The 20993-nt window shown below is 44.7% G+C and overlaps 1 protein-coding gene across 1 annotated transcript in view; it reads left to right on the top strand.

The window, feature by feature from the left end:
• Positions 1-20993, top strand: part of CLK3 (CDC like kinase 3) — a 94290-nt gene that overhangs the window by 10803 nt on the left and 62494 nt on the right. Inside the window, exons 3-5 of the mRNA XM_088446127.1 lie at positions 7177-7310; positions 10493-10685; positions 20651-20744. Coding sequence (XP_088302253.1) covers positions 7177-7310; positions 10493-10685; positions 20651-20744 — 421 coding nt within the window. The remainder of the gene's footprint in view (positions 1-7176; positions 7311-10492; positions 10686-20650; positions 20745-20993) is intronic.

The raw sequence follows: 20993 nt of genomic DNA on the forward strand, positions 1-20993 counted from the left end.
ATCCCTCTCTGGGTATTCTTCACCTAGGAGCCCTGCTGGATTCTCAAAATCTGAGAATTCTTCTGGCTTAAGACGGCATCTCCACTCTTCCATTAGGAGTACATGGATGTCTGCGCAGTCGCCATATGTCTTTACACTCTGGGATGCATGGTCCACTATTCAGTGTCTGCCTTTGGAAGGGTGGAATGGGCACAGTTCCATTCCAGGCCTTTCCATAATTGGCTTATCTCCAGATGGAACAAGTTTTTTCTGTCGGATCACTGTTCAAACGATGATGCTCTCCCCGGAGGCAAGTCGGTCCCTTTTCGGGTGACTATGGCCATCTCGTCCAGGGTATTCTTTGCTAAGGACAGTGTCTGGTTCGCATCCATTTCAGTGCAATTGGATGTCTGTCGATTCCACCCTGTCAATTAACTTGTTGGAACTTTAGCCTGTCTTGGGCTTCACTCTGGCATAGTCCTTGTTTCCAGGTGAACCTGAAAAAGTTCAGTCCGACAGGGTCAGAACAGTGGCTTCCTTTTTAGCAATACTGTTCGTTGGGTGGCAATGTCAGGTATGTCATACATTCGGGCATTGTCTGAGGGTCTCCTCCCGACCATCTCGACAGTGTTCATTTCGGGTGCTCTCCATTGGGAAGCGGGAGTCCTCAGCCGATACGACGTGCATCCCGGGGGCTAGTCTCTTCCCCAAGAGAGGTTTCATCTCCTGGTGAGCAGGGGGGGGGGCCCTCCTGAGGTGACACTCATGGCCTTCTGACTCTATCACACTATGGTGTTACAGTCCAACTCTGGGGATTCTGAAGCAACCTTCAGTGACTCTTTGTCGGTGAAGGGGTTCTTCCAATTTGCGTACCTGTGTTCTCCAGTCTCCATTCTTCCTCGAGGGAAGTGTTTCAATAGAGACAGAGATGCTTTCCTGCTGGTGGCTCCTGATTGCCCCAGATGTCAGGGGTACTTGGTTTTTCGGAGTCTCTCCATCGATACTCCATTCCTGATGCTTCGCTACCCAGACCTGTTGTCTTAGGGTCCTGGGGTTTGCCTTGGACCTGGGTCGTTTGTCTTTGACTACGTCCCTATAGTGGTCTTACGGCTTCCATGGCTTTGTCATCGTTGGAATGATTGGAGCACATGGATCAGCTTTTGCTGGGACCTACCACAATCTGTGGCAGCCATAATTCTTATGGTATTATACCTATCAATACGATCCTCTGGTGTCCAGGATTTCCAGATATTCTGGCATTCCTTCCGGCTGGCTTGGGTTTCTCCCTCGGCCTGGCCTTCCTGACAGTGCAGATCTCTACACTGTCAGTATGATTAGGTTATGGAATTGCTCCGCTCTGATATCCAGTTCATCCTTTGGAGTGTTTTCTGGATTATGCCTCCATTTGTCCTCCCTAGGGTCTCCTTGGGAGTTAGGAGTGGTTCTTCGTTAACTCCGGGGAAAGTTAATGGAACCGCTGGTTGTAATAGCCATTACATGGTCTATTGCTTTGGCTTTCTCTCTTTCTATCAGGGAGTTTATATCAACCAGGTGAGTGTCGGAATTGGGAGCGTTCTCATGTGGCTCCCTCTTCTGGAAGGCTTCTTGTTAGGGTGTGAGTTGCTCTCACCCTGTGTTTCTTCTTAGTGATTTTCAGGTTCCATATTATTCTGGAACTTATGGTGCGGCCATTCAGTCCCCAGTCCTCTCGGCTGGTGTGGCCTCATTGACTGTGGTCCGGCCTCTGTGGATTTATGTGATCCATTCAAGTTCCTGACGGAAATCGGACTCCTTATTGGTGGTCTGAGATTTCTGGTTTTAACAGGAAAGGATGGCCGGCCTATGGCCATATGTTGGCTGGACGGCCTCGTATGTCTTCTTCAGGGGCCTACCCATGGGTAGGCCTTTCTGTTGTTGCTGCTTGTTTTTTTCTCGGGCCATGTAACCCTCGTGGGTGGCTCGCGGTGGCGCCTTGGCTGGTTTGCCTTGCTAGGTGGCCACCTGGTCTTCTGTCTACACCTTTTTAAGGTTCTAGGCATTGTTTTCCTTTGCCTCTCAGGATGCTTCCTTTTTGGCGGCGGATTCTCCTCTCAGCACAGGAGCGTCCCCTCCCTTGGTTGAACTGCTTTGGGACATCCCCAAGGTCAACCCTGTGGACCCCCTATGGACCCTGAAGTAGAAAACAAGAGATATGGTAAGAACTTACCTTTGTTATCTCTGTTTCTACGAAGTCCATAGGGTCCACAGGGCGCCCGCCCTGACGCACCTGGCTTCAAATGGGCTGTGTGACTGGTCACCGGTTTTCCGTCTCCCATTTCTGTGAGTATGGTTATCGAGTGTTCCAGTTTTCTCTCTTTTTTTCTCCTCCGGCCTTTGGCTACTTACAAACTGAGGTGCCTCTGGCTGGGGGTGGGGTTATAGGGAGAGTGGACCCAAGTGCATCCTGGGAGCTAAAAGCTTTAACTGCGTGGTGCCCAGATTTGGTTCCCAACCTATACCCCAAGATCAACCCTGTGGACCCTATGGACTTCGTAGAAACAGAGATAACAAAGGTAAGTTCTTACCATATCTCTTGTTTTCTGATCATTTGTCAATGATTGTGTACTATTGGCTGAACTGAATAATATGCATTCAGTGTTTTTGTAAACTTCAGTGGTTTTGTATAATTAAGTTCTCTGTGCTTCATTCTTCTGCAGCAAGATGCCTAATTAGAGCGGTGGTGATTCTCTAGCACCGCATACATGCAGGGAATGACAGGTGGCAGCTGTGCTTTACAGGAATGCACCTTATGTGTTTGTTCGCTCTACCCCTTGGTAGAAATCAGTGTTGTCATGGTAAATTGAGAGACTGAAATATATATATATATATATATACATAATTTTTTTTTGTTTTTATTTCGGGTGGGATGATAATGCTATTGTGACCTACAGTGGGTTTAACTTTAATTAAAGGAACCAGTACAGAATCAGATTTTGTGTGTTTTGGTTGAACTTTGGTATGAGGGTCTCATTATAGAAACAAAGAATCCAACCACACAACTCCATCCTCAGATCCAGTATTAGATATTGTGTAAGACTGTTCATGAAAACATATTGGAGCCATTGGACACTTATAAGAGAGATCTCTAGGTGCACACTAAGACCCCCTCTATACATGTTTTACCTTCGGGCCACATCTGGCAGAGAACCATACTTGGGGTAGCAGCCGGTTTGAACGTTTTTATTTTTAATGAATTTTAAGATCTTATTTTCAATTTAACGCATTAGTTAGCGCATTGAGGGTAATATTGTGTTATATAAAAATTTTATCCAAAGGGTCTGGCACTAAGGGCTTGATTCAGACCCGCTCGCTAGATGCCTTCACACTCGGCAAAAGTATGCCCACTTATGCACGTCATCTCCAGGATATGTATGCAACCATCGGTAACAGAGTACCATCGGAGGCGATCACAGCACTTGTGGACGACCATACCCTACTGCGAGTGCTTCAGTGTGAATTTCAACCATGTGACGAGTACGATGACGCAGCGTCTTAATTATTCACGCCTCTTAATCTGCGTTAAAGATCTTCAGGCACACCAGCATTCGCACCACCACTCCCCCGTTTCCATTGACCAACCCCTGTCACCACCCACAAATGGCATGTCCTGTCAGTCATTCTAGCGAGCTGTCTATGCGCAGCAAGCGAACGCTTCAAAATTGCATGTACTAGTTCGTCCACAGCGATGCATGTGCAGATTGCAAACATAAGCAGGCTGCGTGTGAACGCAGCCTAGCAATCTGCTCTGAATCGGGCCTATTTTCCAACAGATGTCATCTACCCAGGTGCCCTTGTAATTATTTCACATTCCTCAAGGTTGTTATATATAATAACTCACATGGCATTCTTATTTGTTTTTTGTAAGACATCAATGCTTGTATTTCAAACGAAATCTATATATTCAAAAGCATATGGTTACATTTCTGATGTGATGTTTGCAGCAGTCTATTAACAGAAACAATATATCAAAGTCCAAGTTACACTGTTTCAATCCATGTAGAAAAAATCACAGCTTGTGAAGTCCAATCCTGCACCATATAAGCATAGCAGCATATGAGTCTTGATACTTGCAATCAGCATTGTACAGTATGTCTATAAAGTGCAGAAATAAAAAGCTTTAATATCGCCACCTGCTAATCCCTGTTTGCCAACGTTTCAGGGCGACTTAATGTCCGTTTCTCAAGGCTGTGGTAGACTTTACAAAAAACATTATTTATCCAACTTCGTTTTGCTGTTTGCAAACATCATATTATCGACGAACCATACACAACTGCACATATTGAAGGAGATGATTACCATACAAATCATCATAATGGAGTCTGTTGTGTATCTCCTCCCATTTAGTACATTTCCATAAATGGGATCAATTAATTGTTAATATGAATTCAATAATAGTCATCCCATAGATTGTCTAAATCCAATTTTGTATGGAGAAGTGGTGGTCAGGACTCTCCATTCAAAGCTGCTCTGGACACTATATATCATGTCCAATGAAATGTCTGAATTAAGAATGAGCGAGAAGGTAATGGCACAGACTGGTTTCTGGTGGTGGTGATAGATTTGTGATTTCTGTATCCAATGAGAAGCCTTTGGTTTGGATTGCAAATAGTGTTCAATATGAAAATGCTTTTATCAGCAATAACAAACTATTTGGTGTATCTATGTAACAGATTTAGATTGGAGATCTAGCAGGATTATTTTATTAGAGAAAGCTGTAGGGAGTAGAACTCTTTGGGGGTATACATAATAGTTGGCATCTTCTGTGAAGCAGCACAACCTAGGCTGTAGATTAAAAGCACTAATAATTTAAAAGGCGAAACAAGGTAGGGTTTTGTATTTTAAATTGTCACTTGAAATCAACAGCAGAACTCACAACCTATTACAAATATACACCTTTGTGTTGATTTTGCTAAATACCCAACTTGTATTATATTTTATGAATGGAGAAAAAAAAGTACGTTAGTGGGACCTTAACTCAGAAAAATTACAGAAAAGATCTGTTATGGGGAATGTTGTGAGGCACCAGCTGCGCTCTATGGGCCTGATTCAGAGATGGTTGCAGTGGCGATACTTACGCAGTTAAGCCAGGGGCATATCTATAGGGTGTGCGGTACATACGGGCCCCCGGGTCCAGGGGGTACCCGCAACGCACACCATGTACCCATATTATTTAAAACTTACCTCTCCAAGGTCCTGCATCCGGTCTCACAGTGCTGCTCAAAACGCCGGAGAATGGTCACCGTGGCCATTTTTTCTGGCGTTTTGTGCATGCGCTGTGAGGAAATTGCCAGGAAAATGGTGGCCATGCCATTTTCCTGGCGATCTGCTCATGTGCAGTAGACTCTGGGCACACTCTAGTGCTCAGTCTAATGATGATGCGATGGCCGGCCAGCCGCTTTAGTCGGCCACCAGGGTGAGAGGAGGTGTGCCCTGACAGGGAATGCACACGGGCCTCCTCCTCTCTTAAAACGCCCCTGAGTTAAGCAATGTTTTGTGTTGTTGCTAAATCTTGGGAAGGGATTTGCGATCATTGGGCATTTTAGGTTGGAGACTGGGAGGTGACCTAAAGTGATTGCAAAAAGAGGCTGTTTCATTGGTGTCAGAAGTGTGTCTGGTGAACGCAGCATCAAAGGATGAGAGAAGATGCTGCTTAACATGCCATTATCTAGGTAGGGTTCCCAGATTGATTATTATCACAGGTGTATATAGTGTGGTTTTTTTTTTTTTATTTATTCAGTACAAGATCAGCAATAAGGAAAATGTTGTTTTCAACCCTTTCATGCATAAATTATGGTAACTTAATCCTAATGCAATATTTAAAAAAAAAATTTTTTTTTGTTAGTCTTCAGGACTTATAAAAACACAAGTTGGTTGTTTTTTTTTTTTTCAAACTAAAACAAGAAAATATTCACATGTCCACTTAAGTGGACAACATGCATGTGCAACATAAAAAAAGCCCTATTACCGTGCAAGTGTTTTTTGGAAACAAATGTCTGGTATGGTTCCAATTTGTTCTTATGTTGCTTATTTTTCTCCAGGAAACGTATGGATGTTTGTATTGCACAATGTCCACTGAAGTGGACAAAATTATTTTAAATCAACTGTAAAAAAAACAAACAAACAAACAAAAAAAACTAGAGTATTTGATCAATACATCTACCATATTATCCCCTACACCGGTGGTTCCCAAGCTGTGCCGTGGCACCCTGGGATGCCTTAGGGCACTTAGAAGGGTGCCTCGGGTTGGTGGTCCAGTACCAAATAAAATTATTTTTAGTCAGTGTGATAGGCAAAACCAGGGCTAATGGCTGCCAATCAAAAAATTGGGGACAAAAAGAAGCGCAGCCCTGTCAACCACCACATAACTAACCCTAAGGGTGACAAATAAGCATAATTTGCTTCATTTAATGTTTGCTGAATTTCTCAACTTTTGGCCAAGGGGTGCCTTGGAAAAAATGCGGATACTCGAGGGCGCTGTAATTCAAAAAAGTTTGGGAACCCCTGCCCTACACATTACTTTCCTTCATTTTTTTTTATTTTTTAGCTACTCTATCCGTGAGTAAAAAGATTTTACAGAAATCCTTGAAGTGCTGGTGATCTTGTGTCAACCATTTTATTTGACCTTATTGTTTTTGCAGGATTTGAAAGCTGTCACTAGGTGGCATACCTTCTACGTTTGGTAGAGGACACCATGCACTAGTGATGTCAAGAGTTTCTATAGGACATTATGGGTGGAATTCAGTTAGCTGCGGTTATTTACTGAATGCTAATTGATCCGCAGGCTGTTCAATTAGCCCCGAAAGCAGCCCGCTGGCTGCACTTAACGGGGTTGTTTTACGACTCTGACCAGAGCCGAAAAGAATTCCTTGATAAATAGCATGTTAATGGGTGAAGAGACCCTGTCAACGCATCATGTATTCTGTGTTAATGCTCGTTAACATGTTAATTTAATGGCCGTTAAAAAGTGTTTCAGGTGAAAAAGCATGACTTAAAAATAGCTGTTCACTGTAGTGACCTCTATGCCTGAAAGGGTAATTTTAAATACATGCTAAATCCATTAAGTTAATGTCAGTTAAGCTCCTTTAAGGTCAAGCAAATCTGTAGTACATCTATAAGATGCTAATTTTTTTTGTAAGTCTTGTGTGATATTTGTACCAGATGCATAGGAGGAAGAGACACTGGTCCCCTGAGGAACGGCAGAGATGGAAAATAAGGAAACCATCTCCAAGCTTGGAACGTGATAGGCGACATAGACTTCATTGGAAAACTCCACGCAGGTCTCGATCCAGGAGGTATGATATGTATATATAAATGCTAAATAATTGTAGATTGTTACATATGCTGAAAGTAGGAATATTTGAACCCTGTAGTTTTAATGCTTAGAATGAGGGCAGCCAAGCTTTGTGCATAATTTTTAGTCCTCTAGGAATTTATGCAGAACCTGAGTGGCAGCTTTGGCCATGGGAGTCAAAAGGGGATAGTATTAAATGCTAAACCAGGAATGTGTACCAATTAATATAATATTTTCCTTTTAAATTCTGTTTCCAGAACTGCGGACAAGCCGCCACTTGGTAAATATATCCCCTTATGTAGCTGGGGTACTCTGGCCAAGACTTGTAACAGGATTAATCAGTTATGTAGTACTGCAGCCTGCTGTCTGGTTGGTGTTTTTTTTTTTTTTTTTTTCTTGGAACGAAATAAGATTGGCCTTATGATCTTGATGATGGATGAATGAGCTATATGGCCACCCAGTGAAGAGCCAGATGTAAATTTTAATCTTATTACACTACCACTAGCTTATATGGGTGATCATAAAACAATGTAGGTGGGAACTGCTATCAGTCATCTTAATAACCAGTAGTAGCTGCCATTTTACTTCTCTTGGCAGAAGAAAATTAAATGTCAACCTTATGGCGCATACATGCGGTCAGATTTGTCAAGGCCCCCATACATCAGCAATTGATTGCAGCAATCGTGTAATCTGCAATCGATTGTGTATAAAAATCTTTTCCTTCTTCCATCGATTGCAGAATTGCCACAATCGATTGTGTATAAAAATCTTTCCCTTTTTCAATCGATTGCAAATTGCACGATTGCTGCAATCAATTGCTGATGTATGGGGGCCTTTAGATGTGTCAGATGGACGATTGGACGAACGATTTGAACTATGAACGATTTTTGACTGCATTAAAATGACTGAAATAGTCCAAAACTGATTGCAAACACATCAGATGTCAGATATCGTTATCTGACCATCGGGAACGCGCATCGTTCATCATTCAGACATGTCAGATTTTCCTTCAGATCTGAACGATTGCACGATTTTTCAAATCGTTATAGTTCAGATCTGAAGAAAAATCTGTCCGTGTGTATGCACCATTAGTTTGCAGTGAGAGTATCTAATGTGAATATTACAATCCAAATTTATGGATTTCAATAAAGGCTCACTTAAATGTTTTAATAATTTGACAAGCTATAAATAACTGCTGGTTGGTCACCCTAGGTCTAGAGCCTTATTACACAGATTAACATATCACTTTACAAAATCAAAATTAGATTTTTGTAATGAATTTTTTTGTCTGTTTTGATTTTTCAACTGCTGATATTACTTAAAATAATCCTAGTATTTTTAATGTGATAAATGTAGGAGAAAAAAGCAAGGGGCGCCAAACATAGTGTATTTAAACATATTTAAATTGTTGAAGTGCATTTAAGCAACATACCATGGAATAAATGCAAATTAACTCCTCAATTTCAAACTTTAGTAATCTCTTGGAAGTGTTCTCTCATTCTCCAGAAAAGGTAATTTCGATTAGAAAACTCTCTAGGTGTTCCCACAGGTAACAATGGAGGACACTTGATTCTTATTTGTAAAATCATATGTTACTCAAATATAATTATACCATTGTAACAATTTTATTTCACATTACACAAATTAACATGCCCGTAAATAGAACTATTTCAAGCTTACCTGGGATCCTGGAACAAACATGGGCAATAACCAGAGGCCATATGGAACTCACAATTTAGTCCACACAGGTAGCCAGCAGAAAGGTGTCTCCAAAATCACAAATCCTATGTTTCGTCCTGTTGGACTTCCTCAGGGGATACAGGTCAGTGGAACTACTGCCCATATTTATACCCGTTTGACTAATGGATGCAATTAACATATACCGAAAGTAATCAATATGCCACTTCTGGTGGAAACAAAAAGGAACAAAGCCCATATACATTTAAAACCATTTTAGCATGCATGTGGAATAAAACATCCTGTCAGATGTGTGAAAACATACAAAAGAATCCAGATATTGTATGTTAGTTAATGTGGCTAAACAAAGTACTGGCACCACAGCCGGAAGCATCTCGTCCCCACTTCTGTCCATATCGGCGTCCCGGAGCTGTAAACTGGAAGTGTCACATTTCATCTTCCGTCTGTGCTAGTTCCTCACTTCTGCTGGGTCTCAGATTTGTAGATAGGAAGTCCCTACTTCCAGGCAAAGGAGTCTTGTGTGGCCTAAATTGTGAGTTCCTTGTAGCCTGAAATAATTAGATCTGTGTACAGACATATTAAATTGTGTAATCTGAAATATTTTGTGTTAGTGGTACACTATAGCATATTTTTTTGACACTGATGTGCATATGTATTTACTAACAAGTCAGGAGTGTCATCAATATTTAATGTTACCTGGGAAAAGGTCCAGAAAGTTTTCAAATTGAAATGTCCTGTTCTGGAACATGAGGTAATGCCGGGTACACACTAGGTGATGCACGATGTGATGAGTGACATATCGTGTGGTCAATTGACACTGCACAATCTGTTGTACAACTGCAGATCTGTTGTTCACCAGCCGCCTCCACAACCATGGGGTCGTTCACAAATTGACAGATTGAGCAGCATGTAGGCTCGATCTGTCGATGCGATGAACAAGCCAGTGGGAGCGCGCATGGTCGCTCATAGCGGGTACACACTGGCCGATGTGGACGATATTTTCTGACCCAATCCGCCGGTTCGAGCGACGTATTGTCTAGTGTGTACCTAGTTTTACAATTCAAAGAGAGCACTAAAGTTTGAGATTGAGCATGTTTTCAGTTATTCTGTGGTACGCTGCTTATATGCACTTTTAAAGTTTAGATAATTGATACGTTTAATGCATGTTTGGCGCCCCATGTGTTTGTTTTTTTTTTTTTTTCCTGGATGCACTTGCACTGAACAGGTGTAATCTACAAGGAAGCTGCCATCTTCTGTATGTTTTTGGAACTTCTTTTTGCTTAAAAAATTTCACCAAGCACTGTCTATAATTTGTTTTTATCAATTTTGTTGTTGCTGATTTCGCCATCCAGACACCAAGATTAATAATGACACTACTAGTTTGGTATTAAGGTTTAAAAATCCTTGTTTGAGAGGAGCAGGGAGTTCTGTTACTGACTGTGTGTATATAATAGTTTCTCACATGAAGTGTTTTTTTTTGTGCAGCCATGAAAGGGAAACTTACTGGGGGAGGTCACGCATACCACGCTCTAGAGATGCTTGTCTTTCTGTCAGCACTTCATCTCAAAGTGAGAGCTACGCTATGCGTTCCTCTGCTCTGGAGAAGGCTAGACCCAGAAACCGTCGTCATCAGGTCTCTCGCAAACACCGGTCAAGGTCTGGTAGCTACACTTCCTTGGTGAGTATACAGGACACGGGTGAGTGATTTTCAGCCTATCCTGTCTGATTCCATGATGCTGGGTTCCACTAATTGGTGCTGTCAGTATGTTCAGCTTTAAAGTAACAATTGATTATTATAGCATATCATGGCTACTAATGTATAGTGCAAGACAAGAATTTCAAACTGGGTTGCTCCATTAAAAAAAAATATTTTGTAACATTCAGAATCAAATGCATTTCTGTAGAGGAAATGAAATGGTGGATATGTGCACTCTTTCAATGTGAAGAGCTGTGTTTATCTTGAGCTTACATAGAACATCAGTAGTTCTATAAAGGTATAAAAATAGTTATTGTAAAACAATTACCAGATTGCAGGCACAGACCATGAGAGTGGACAGCTGGGAAATGAGCAGTTAGCACTATCAGTAAATGCTCAGCTAGAATTTTTAACTATTAATATGTAAAGCAAGAAATTTAAATTATAGCTAAATACATGTATAGTGTATTCTGTTCCTGGTTGTGCAGAGAATGCAGCCAGACCGGCGGCACTCTGGTATCCGCAGAGACCGCCTTGGTCTGGGAGATCTCTGCTCCACATCATCTGCATCTGTGGACTCAGATTTTTTCCAGGCTGTGTTGCCTTAAGCTCCTCACCTCTGTGGCTGCTAGTGTGCTCAGGAAGGATAAGTGTCTAATACTTTTTCTCCTTCATCCACTAGGGGACACTGGAGTTCAAGACAGTGGGGTATAGACGGTGGTAGAGCAGAGCCTGGCACTTTAAATAATTCTGAAGTGTGACTGGCTCCTCCCCCTCTATGCCCCATCAGCCCCAGTTTTTAGAATGTGCCCGAGAGAGCCGGTCACATAGGGCTGAGCTCCAGCCCACACTTAGTATTTTTTCTTTTATTTCAACTTTATTTTAATTTCTAGCTTTCACAAAGCATTGAGGACAGGCTGACAGAGTACTGCGTCTGTCAGCCTGCTACATGGAGGCATCAGGAGACCCGCCTCCACTAAAAAGAGTGTGTGTCGGAGTCCCAGGCACCCTGGCAGTAGCTCAGGGAGGACACGCCACAGCTTAATATAGAGGCTGTGTCCGTGCTTCCGAATGCCTAGCCGCAGCCCTGATGCCAGCAGTGGTAAGTATAGCTCTGTTCCCCTTATGGGGAACGGAGTTTAATCTGCGGCCCCTCTGCCCCCTCCCAGGCTCAGGTGGTATATACTGTAGTATAACCCCTCCTGGAATCCTGTTATAACGCCGCTAGCGTTGTTACAAGGGGCGGAGGTACCGCGCATAGAGCACGGATACATGTACAGGGAGACTGTTCAGACAGTCTGTAATGTTGCTGCCTAGCAGCATGCCTGATCCCTGCACGATGAGCGCTGTCTTACTTTATAGAGCCTGACAGCGCTCTGTTTGCTGCTCTCACGAGAGCCGAATCCTCCCTCTGCTATATCCCCACGGGGAGGGAGCCTGCCGCGACCCGCTACTCCCATAAGGGAGTCTACATTGCGCAGCAGCGCGGCTGTTCCCTGCCGCGCTGGTGCTTGAAGAAGCACTGGGCTTCTGCAGGGGGAGGAGCACAGCCGCCGGAGAGCGATGCTGTTATTCACAGCGCCCTCGGCTGCTGGTTGCGGCGCCGGAGATTGCACCGGCGCTGGCTACAATTGGCCGCATGGCGGGGCTTAGGGAGCTGCTCAGCGCGGCTGTTCCCTGCCGCGCTGGTGCTTGTAGAAGCGCTGGCTTCTGCACACAGCCGCCGGAGAGCAAGGCTGTTATTCACAGCGCTCTCGGCTGCTGGTTGCGGCGCCGGTGCTTGTATGAAGATGCACCGGCGCTGGCTATTACGTTCCCGCTCCCCCACTCGCATTATGCCTGCTATACCAGCCATTGTTTGCACCCCGCCAGCTTATTGATAAGGGGCGGAGTCTAGTCCATGCTGGCGTGCACAGATGCCGCCATTACCTCCAGCGAGTATTCTTAAACAGCATATGCACCTGCCTTAAAAGGAGCCGGGGCTTATTGCCAGCATCTCCTGCATCCTCACTCTGGAGTTCTGTGGGGGGTGCAACCCTTAACAGGGTTGTGGGTTTTATTCCCAGTACGTCCCTAACTGTTTGGAGTTTGTATGTTCTCCCTGTGCTTGCATATGGCCTCTTCCGTTTTTTTCTTTACTTAAACCTACAGCACCTGGTCTTATTAGGTTTAACAGCACAACTGTGGAGTTTGTAATTTAACCTGCAGTCTTTATATAGATTCTGGCTCTGCCTCATCTGTTATATTGCACGTCGGTAGTTCCCCTACGGAACTGGGTAGTGTACTGGTTTAATATTATATTTAAAAAAAAAAAAAAAAAAAAAAATGAAGCACAGGGAGGAACATGTCACAGGCTAATATAGAGGTTGTGTCCACGCCACTTTGCCCACCACATATCTATCAGCGCCTACGGCCACACGCCCGATCTCGTCTGATCTTGGACGCTAAGCAGCGCCAGGCCTGGGTAGTACTTGGATGGGAGACCGCCTGGGTATACCAGGTGCGGCAGGCTTATTACATTGAACATCTGGGGCAAATATGCTTGATGTGTAACAGAATAATGCAGTGTGTTTCTTCCATCTATAGCTGCCAGAGATCACTCTGCCTAAATGTGTATAGTATGCATAGTCGGGCCACTGTTCTGGCTGCTGCCAGAAATTACGGTTATTGCATATCTTTAACTCAAGGTTACAAAAAGGGTGCGTCCCATCCTCAGGCTTATGCCTCACATTGGCTCGCCTTAACAATGAGCCGTACTCTTCTCATGCATAAGAAGGGCACATATGTGGCTGCACATATGTTAAATCTCAACAGCCTTCGGTGCTTACCTTAGAAGGTATGCATCTGTGCATCTATATGGATTTATATCTTATTTATTCCCTTCGGCAGCACACACAACACGAAGTAGTAACATATGGCCGTTGTGGTGGTTGGCATTGCTGTCTCGCATCACTGAGGTCATCTTTTGATTTCCATCATCTGGAGCCAGAAGGGCACACCTGATAAGGCGAGTACACCGGTAACGGAAGGGTCCCAGGATGGCAATCAGTCTGGGATAGTACGTTGCTAACATTTCCTGCCCCAACGCCGTAGCAGAATGACAGCCACGCACGGCACATGAGCAGTCTCCCTGCGTGGAGGTAAGCCACATGTATGTATATACTTGTATTTTAAACTAAACCCGGCGTTAAGACCTGGGGCTCAGTTCCTTCCATGGCTCTAACTATTGCCCATGTTATATTTTTCAAATTATATCGTCACCTACTAATCTTGTATGTAGGTACGCGTAGGCATGTGGGGATTTGTGTGTGTAATATATATATGTGTGTATGTGTGTGTGTATATATATATATATATATATATATATATATATATGTGTTTTGCTTCTTATCCTTACCATTAAAGCAGGGGTAGGATATGTTCTTCTCAGTTTTATGTCTGATACCTAGCATATTTAAAGAGGATGCTGCGACGAGAGGCTGGACTCTCCTGATCCGGTAGTTTGTTCTATAACTCCGCTTAACACCATCTCTCCCTAGGGATTGGGTGGTGTGTGTGTATATGTATATAATTATGGATATGTGTAGGTATGCCTATACTTCCACAATCATTAAGGTACATATTATTCCACGTCTGGAAAGCTGCCAGGGTTTACCAGAAGCTGTCTGTTATACATATTATATGGTGGCTCTATAGACTAGAGTCATGTTCTGCAGCTTACATAGGATAGTCACAGGCTCCTACGGCATCGCTTCTAGTATGGACTCTATACATGTCCTGGGGCCTTCCTGTATGTCCACACATGTATATGTACTTACACCCGCCTCGGGTTATAGTCCTGTTTCCATCAGTCTATATCTACGGCGTCCACTTCGGGGGACCTATTAATTACAACTACACTCTAGGGCGCACTTAGTAACCAACTTGTAAGACACTAGGAATGCAGTGTGTGTATATATAGATATAGCATGCTGATCTCCTATTGCGGGATATATATATGTGTGTATATGTATGTAGCGTGCTGATCTCCTGGTGCAGGAGTTTGACAACTGACTTACTATGTCGGTACTAACTCTTCCTTTCAAAGAGTTTGCCTTTTCATGCAGCTATGTTTATGTGTGTGTATGTGTATATATACTGATATATTCCCGTTCCTTGTATGAATTTTCCTAATAATTGGAGAAATCTGTTTTTGGCCCTGTCTGGCGTTATCACTACATATATATATCTCTTCTTACTTGGGATAATTAACGCATTCTATGTCTATGTACAGGTACCTTTCCCAGTATCGATTCTGGTACTTTATATTATTGTCTTGTCGCATATCTCAATAAAATGGGTATCTGATGGTCCCTTGGGTACATTTCCTATCAGTACATAGAGAATCCAGGATCTATTCCATCCTCATGGCTTATTAGTTAATTTACATGAGGCCTAGGGCCACCCGCCGATATAGGCAGGGTCTGGCCTGAGTTGTATCAGATTGTGGGCGTAATACACACTTCACCATTATAAGTGTTAATGTAAGGATACACTAGCAGACCGTTTTTGGGGTATGTGTAATCTCTATATGGATACATATCCCTAATGGAACAGGCTCAGGTATAGCGTCCTGTTGTACGGCCTTCTTGTCTCCACTAACAATTTGCTAGTTTCTACAGTATTTTCTTCTGCAGCATTTCCAGACTGAAGTCCGTGCTGTAGAGCATTGATCTTTGCCCACTGAGGCTACTCTCTGTACCTGTCGTGGTGGGTTGCTGTGAGATGAATAAGGTCAGTGACATTCTACATAGCGTCCAGAGGGTTTCTGGTCGCTCACAGGTAAGCGGGCTTACCCCACTAATGCCTCGGAAGATGCTTCCTTTTCATGCATCCTGACATAGCTGTTATTCTATCTTACGCACCCTAGCTGCTGTCCTAGCAGCCTTCAGTTCTTTTAAATCAGTTGGCTGTACACTTTAGAGCTTTCCTGGTATGTAGGTGCATAGTTGTAACATTGAGATTTGTGACCCTATTCTACTGGAATCTGTTGGGTTTATGGACTGAAGCGCATCTATGGGCTAATGCACATTTTTACTATAAAGTGTGACAGTCTCTATGTTCCATACAGGGGGCCTGGTTTGTTTCCTGTTCAGTATCTGTTGATAAATTCAGCACACTGACAGGTACCTGAATGGTACCTTCATAGTTGTCCTAGTGCTTTAGCCTTGCGGATGGGATACTTCCCTATATTGGTAACTCTCCCTGGGTGGAGGTGGCATCCGTGCTCTTTTTCTGCTAAGGGTATCCTGGGTGTTTTCATACTATGTTCAGGCCAGTAGTTGGTACTGATTACACTCTACCATCATGTAGGAAGTTGTCTGCTGTTTGACAGGAGGGGTGGTACTGCCGTCTGACCCACTGGAAGGAAGTGTAGTCTCAATCCTCTCGTATCCGCCTCATGCCCAGTGGGATCGCCACTCGTTGACAACTTCTATGGTCTAAACCTTACACTGGTTACCAACCCTTTAGTAGTTGGACCTCGAGAATGGTTCAGGGCGACTGTTAGGTCGTGACTCTTGCCACCTTGTTTGCTTGGTTAGGAGTCTGTGGACGGGTTCAGCTCCGTCTCTCTATATTGGTATCATTATACTTTTATCTATATGATTGATGTCCCGCAGTGCTGGGATTCTGCTGTCTGAGACTGTTGCAGCTTCCTGTAGTTGTCGCTGGTACGGTTTTCTCGAGTTTTGTTCTCATGTTACGGCCATTCTATGGATTCTAGTTGGGGTTTTTCTGCTCCCAGCGGTCTTGCTTGGTCTGTTTTTGGCTGAGCTTACGGTGTTCTGATGCTTCTCATCTGCGGCTACTCTCTAGCCGTATTCCATTGAATTTATGCTGTAAGTTGTGGAATGTCTGTGACTGTTCAGCAAGGAGCTCTGATTGTCTCCTGGCTCTACGACATGCCTCCAGTCTTGGGCTGTCTCTGTTTCGGTTGGCCGAAAGGTCGGCAAGTTCTCCGCGCTTCCCACCCGGGAGGTTGGCTTTGGGACGTCCCCACTGTCTTGAACTCCAGTGTCCCCTAGTGGATGAAGGAGAAAACAGGATTTTGGTACTTACCGATAAATCCCTTTCTCCGATTCCACAGGGGACACTGGACGCCCGCCCAGCGCTGCGTTCCTGCCGTTTTGTTGGGTCCTTATCTAGTTGTGTGACTGCATGTGTTCCCTGCAGTGGGTTCCTCTGTTCTCCTTCAGTCGGTATTGTTCCGTTCTGTGGTCTTCTCCTTACCGTCTCCTCTCGGGCTCAGTTCTTAAAACTGGGGCTGATGGGGCATAGAGGGGGAGGAGCCAGTCACACTTCAGAATTATTTAAAGTGCCAGGCTCTGCTCTACCACCGTCTATACCCCACTGTCTTGAACTCCAGTGTCCCCTGTGGAATCGGAGAAAGGGATTTATCGGTAAGTACCAAAATCCTGTTATTATTGCCTCAGTGTGTGGTATGGAGTTTGCAGTGATCTGTTTAGTTTGACTACCTGCCTGCGTCCACTGTAATCAGTGGGGACTGAGTAAAGTCTGTCAAAGCGAAAAGCGCGACTATGGTGTTTTGTTTTTTTTTGTGCGTGCCCAGTGTCATGAAATTGCCATGTGGACTGTCAAGCAGGGCCTAGTTGCGTGCAGTTGTCGGGTGGCACCCCAGACTAGCTGGCATGGGCACAGGCTATGGGTTGGTCGCTCTCCGACTTGGTGCAGCATATGGCACTTCAGCAGGAGGAACAGGCTTGCGCAGCAGCAGCGCCTTTTTCAGCCATACAGGGTGCTGAGTCACCAGCTGTGGCTGTGGTAGTTCCCCAGCTGGGACCTGACACACCCTGGCTTTGTACCATGGAGCACACAGCGGCTGGATTCGAGAAAGTTTCCTCTTATATGGAATGGTTCTTTGAGGATCCTAAGCAGCGCGAGGCGCATAAGCATCTTTCTTCTTCCAGAGGGCCGTTAGACGTTTTGGATTCCAAACAGGTGAAGGGCGAACTTCAGGAGGAGGTTCTTTCTGAGGGGGAAGATCTGGAGCACTCTTTGGTTCAAGGTGTGGAAGACCTTATTACTGCGGCACGACAGTCCCTGGCCTTGGATACCCAAGCACAAGCGGTGGGACCGTTTAAGCGTAGGCTCAAGTGGATTGTTAATTTCCCTGCTTCCTCGGATCTCTACAAAAAGGCGTGGAAAGCCCTGGATAAGAAGTTCTTTGTTCCTCGCAATTGCGTATCCCTGTACCATCTTCTGCCAGAGCATGTCACAAAGTGGCTGCACCAAGAGTGCGGGAGCAGTGGCAGAAGCCTTTGTTCAGCACTGTCAGCGGTGTTCATTCCGGCCTTGGAAAATTGGGAGGTGGACTTCCTCAGCAGGACCACCTTCCTGTTGGGGGAGTGGCCTCCATGCGGTGGTCTTCCAACAGTTGGTTTGGAAGGGGGGCCTTCCAGAGGTGGACCTGATGGCTTCTCCTCACGACTGCAAGGTTCTCCGCTTTTAGTGTGTAGTCCAGGGACCCGCTGGCCCTCTCAGTGGATGCCATGACTGTTCCATGGAACTTTCATCTGGCATACCTCTTCCCACTCCTTTCCCCGATTCCCTTGTTACCTCGGATACTCCGGCGGGTCAAAGAGCAACAGGTACTGGGGATCCTGGTGGCCCTGTACTGGCCATGCAGGTCGTAGTACGCCGCCATCTTCAAACTGGAGGCAGGTCCCGGCTGGCGGCTTCCGCTGCATCCGGATCTGCTTCTACAGGGATCGTTTTGGCACGAGGACCACCTTTAATTGGCTTTAACATCCTGGCTCGTGTTGCAGGGCCGGAAACCGGTTTCGTTGCGCAACTACCACAGGGTCTGGAAGATCCACATCTTGTGGTGTGAACGGTGCGAGGTTAACACATCCAGGATTTCACCTTCCTCAGTTTTTGCCCTTTCTTCAGGGAGGCTGGGTTGCGGCTTCGCTCTTTGAAGGTGCAAGTTTCGGCTTTATTTTCAGTAGCATCTGTCGCTTCTGCCAGATGTTCGGACCTTTTTTGCAGGGGGTGTTGCGGGTTCAAACTCCGTTTCAGCCAACGGTGGCTCTATCGGATCTTAGCTTTAGTCCTCTCAGCTCTTAAGCAGACTCCCTTTGAGACTTTGGTTTCTGTGGACCTTAAATTTGTGACGTGGAAATTGATTTTCCTTATGGCCGTCGCCTCAGGTTTGCTTGTTTCCGAGTTGGGGGCCTTATCTTGCAAGCCACCGTTCCTCATTCCATGACGATAGGGCGGTTTCCCAAACAATTTCTTCATTCCAACCGAAAGTGGTTTCGACTTTCCACCTGAACCAGGAAAATGTCTTGCTCTGTTGGATGTCGTCTGGGCCCTGCGGCTCTACTTGGACAGGACTTCTTCCGTTCGTCGTATGGATTCCTTGTCTGTTCTGTGCGACGCTCACAAACGTGGCTGACCGGCTACGAAGCAGACCATTGCCCGTTGGATCGCTCAGTCCTCTCTCGGGCCTATTCTGATGTGGGGAGGCCGGCACCTCACAAAGTGTCATCTCATTCTACTCGAGCAGTGGCAACCTCATGGGCGGCTTGCCATGGGGCCTTTGGCTGAACAGGTCTGCCGCGCAGCTACCTGGTCCTCTTCCACACGTTCGCTGGGTTTTACAGGTTTCATATTTTTGCCTCTGGCGATGCCCACTTTGGGTGTACAGTTCTCTGGTCAGGCAACCTAAGCGTTCACTCTCCTGGGGGCGGCTGTTGAACGTCCCCATGGTCCAGTGTCCCCCAGCATAGAAGAAAGAGGTGGATTTGTGGGTACTTACTGTTGAATCCTTTTCTTTGATTCATGCTGGGGGACACTGCGTTCCCTCCCTCACGCTCAGTCGTGTTGCATTGTGTTTTTTGACCGTTTGGTCCCTGCGGTTCTGTGTTTGTCTTTTTTCTTCTTCGTGTTCTAACAGTTTCACTGGGTTACTGCTTCTCCATACCGTGCACGTTGTACTAGCATGATGGGGTTGCAGAGGGGAAGATCTTGGTGTTAAAGCTATAGGTTTAATTTAGATTAAGTGCCAGCTCCTGCAGTCCCATCTACATGGTCCAGTGTCCCCCAGCATGAATCTGAGAAAAGGATTCAATGGTAAGTACCAAAAAAAAGCCTTTTTGCTACTTTTTAAATTGTTTTCAACGTGACCTTAGGAAAAATGGCTGCATTTAGTAGAGGATCACGTTCACAGTATGTAATGTTAGGTGTTTTCTTGACTAAGAAGGTGAAGGAATAGTTTTACAATGCCCCGGATTTAAAAATATCAATCTGTTAGTCTCCCTTAATTACATTTTCACCAATTGATTGTATTTCACAATTCCATTCAAAATGAAGCTTGACTCTCACAGAATAGCTAGGTAATGTAACTAGACCTACCCCACTATGGCTATCATGGGCAGCCAGAACTAGTGGTGCAACGACAATTAGAACAGCATTGATTATTATTTTTTATTTTTTTGTGGCTACTATAAATTTGAGGGTTTCAGTTGGAAAATATATGCGAATGTTACAAGATCCTTTTTTTTTTATTGGATGCATTTTGCTGTAAATGTTATCACTTTGGATTTGTAATCCTTTAAAGGTGTATCTACCCAGAACTTTTCTTTTTTTTGCCCTGTAATTATCTTGCTTGCACAGAGTGGCTAATAATGGATAATTTAGTTTTTAGAGCATTTCTTAACCTAATCAGGAGGAAAGTGCTTTATTGAATTCAGTTCAGCTTCTAAGCTGATCTGTCTCTAACTTGCACGTCTCCCTTTGCAATATCCCCTATTCTATGTTTTTATATGCGCACCTCCTCAATCTACACCGACTTGGACTGCGTCATCTTAATGTAACCACCTCCCCGGTTTTTATCGTCAATGGAAACTACACCTTACATCTGTGGGTGGCTGTTGGCCGTGCAGAAAAGCCAGCGAAGTGCTAAGGACAGCCAGAACATTGAAGATGACAAGCAAGGGCACCTGGTGTGCTGGACCGGAGATCGCATCCTGGACAGATGTACTAATGCCACTTCCGTAAAACTTTAACCTCTCTGCTTTTCCCTTGACTTCCCCCTCCCCATAAGAAAACCATAGGGCTGAGGGAACTGAAGGCTGAGCCAGTGACAAAGTGTGTGGCTCGCATAATGATCATCCCTTTCACTACTGAGCAGACCAGCAGAGTTCCTCTTATGTAACAGCTGATAAGTCATTTATCATTTTAGCAGAATCCCATTGCACTAAAATAAATCCGAGTGGTGTTGTTTTC

This window comes from Taudactylus pleione, unplaced genomic scaffold (assembly GCF_031769625.1).
Source record: "Taudactylus pleione unplaced genomic scaffold, aTauple2 ptg000019l, whole genome shotgun sequence".
Lineage (NCBI taxonomy): Eukaryota > Metazoa > Chordata > Amphibia > Anura > Myobatrachidae > Taudactylus > Taudactylus pleione.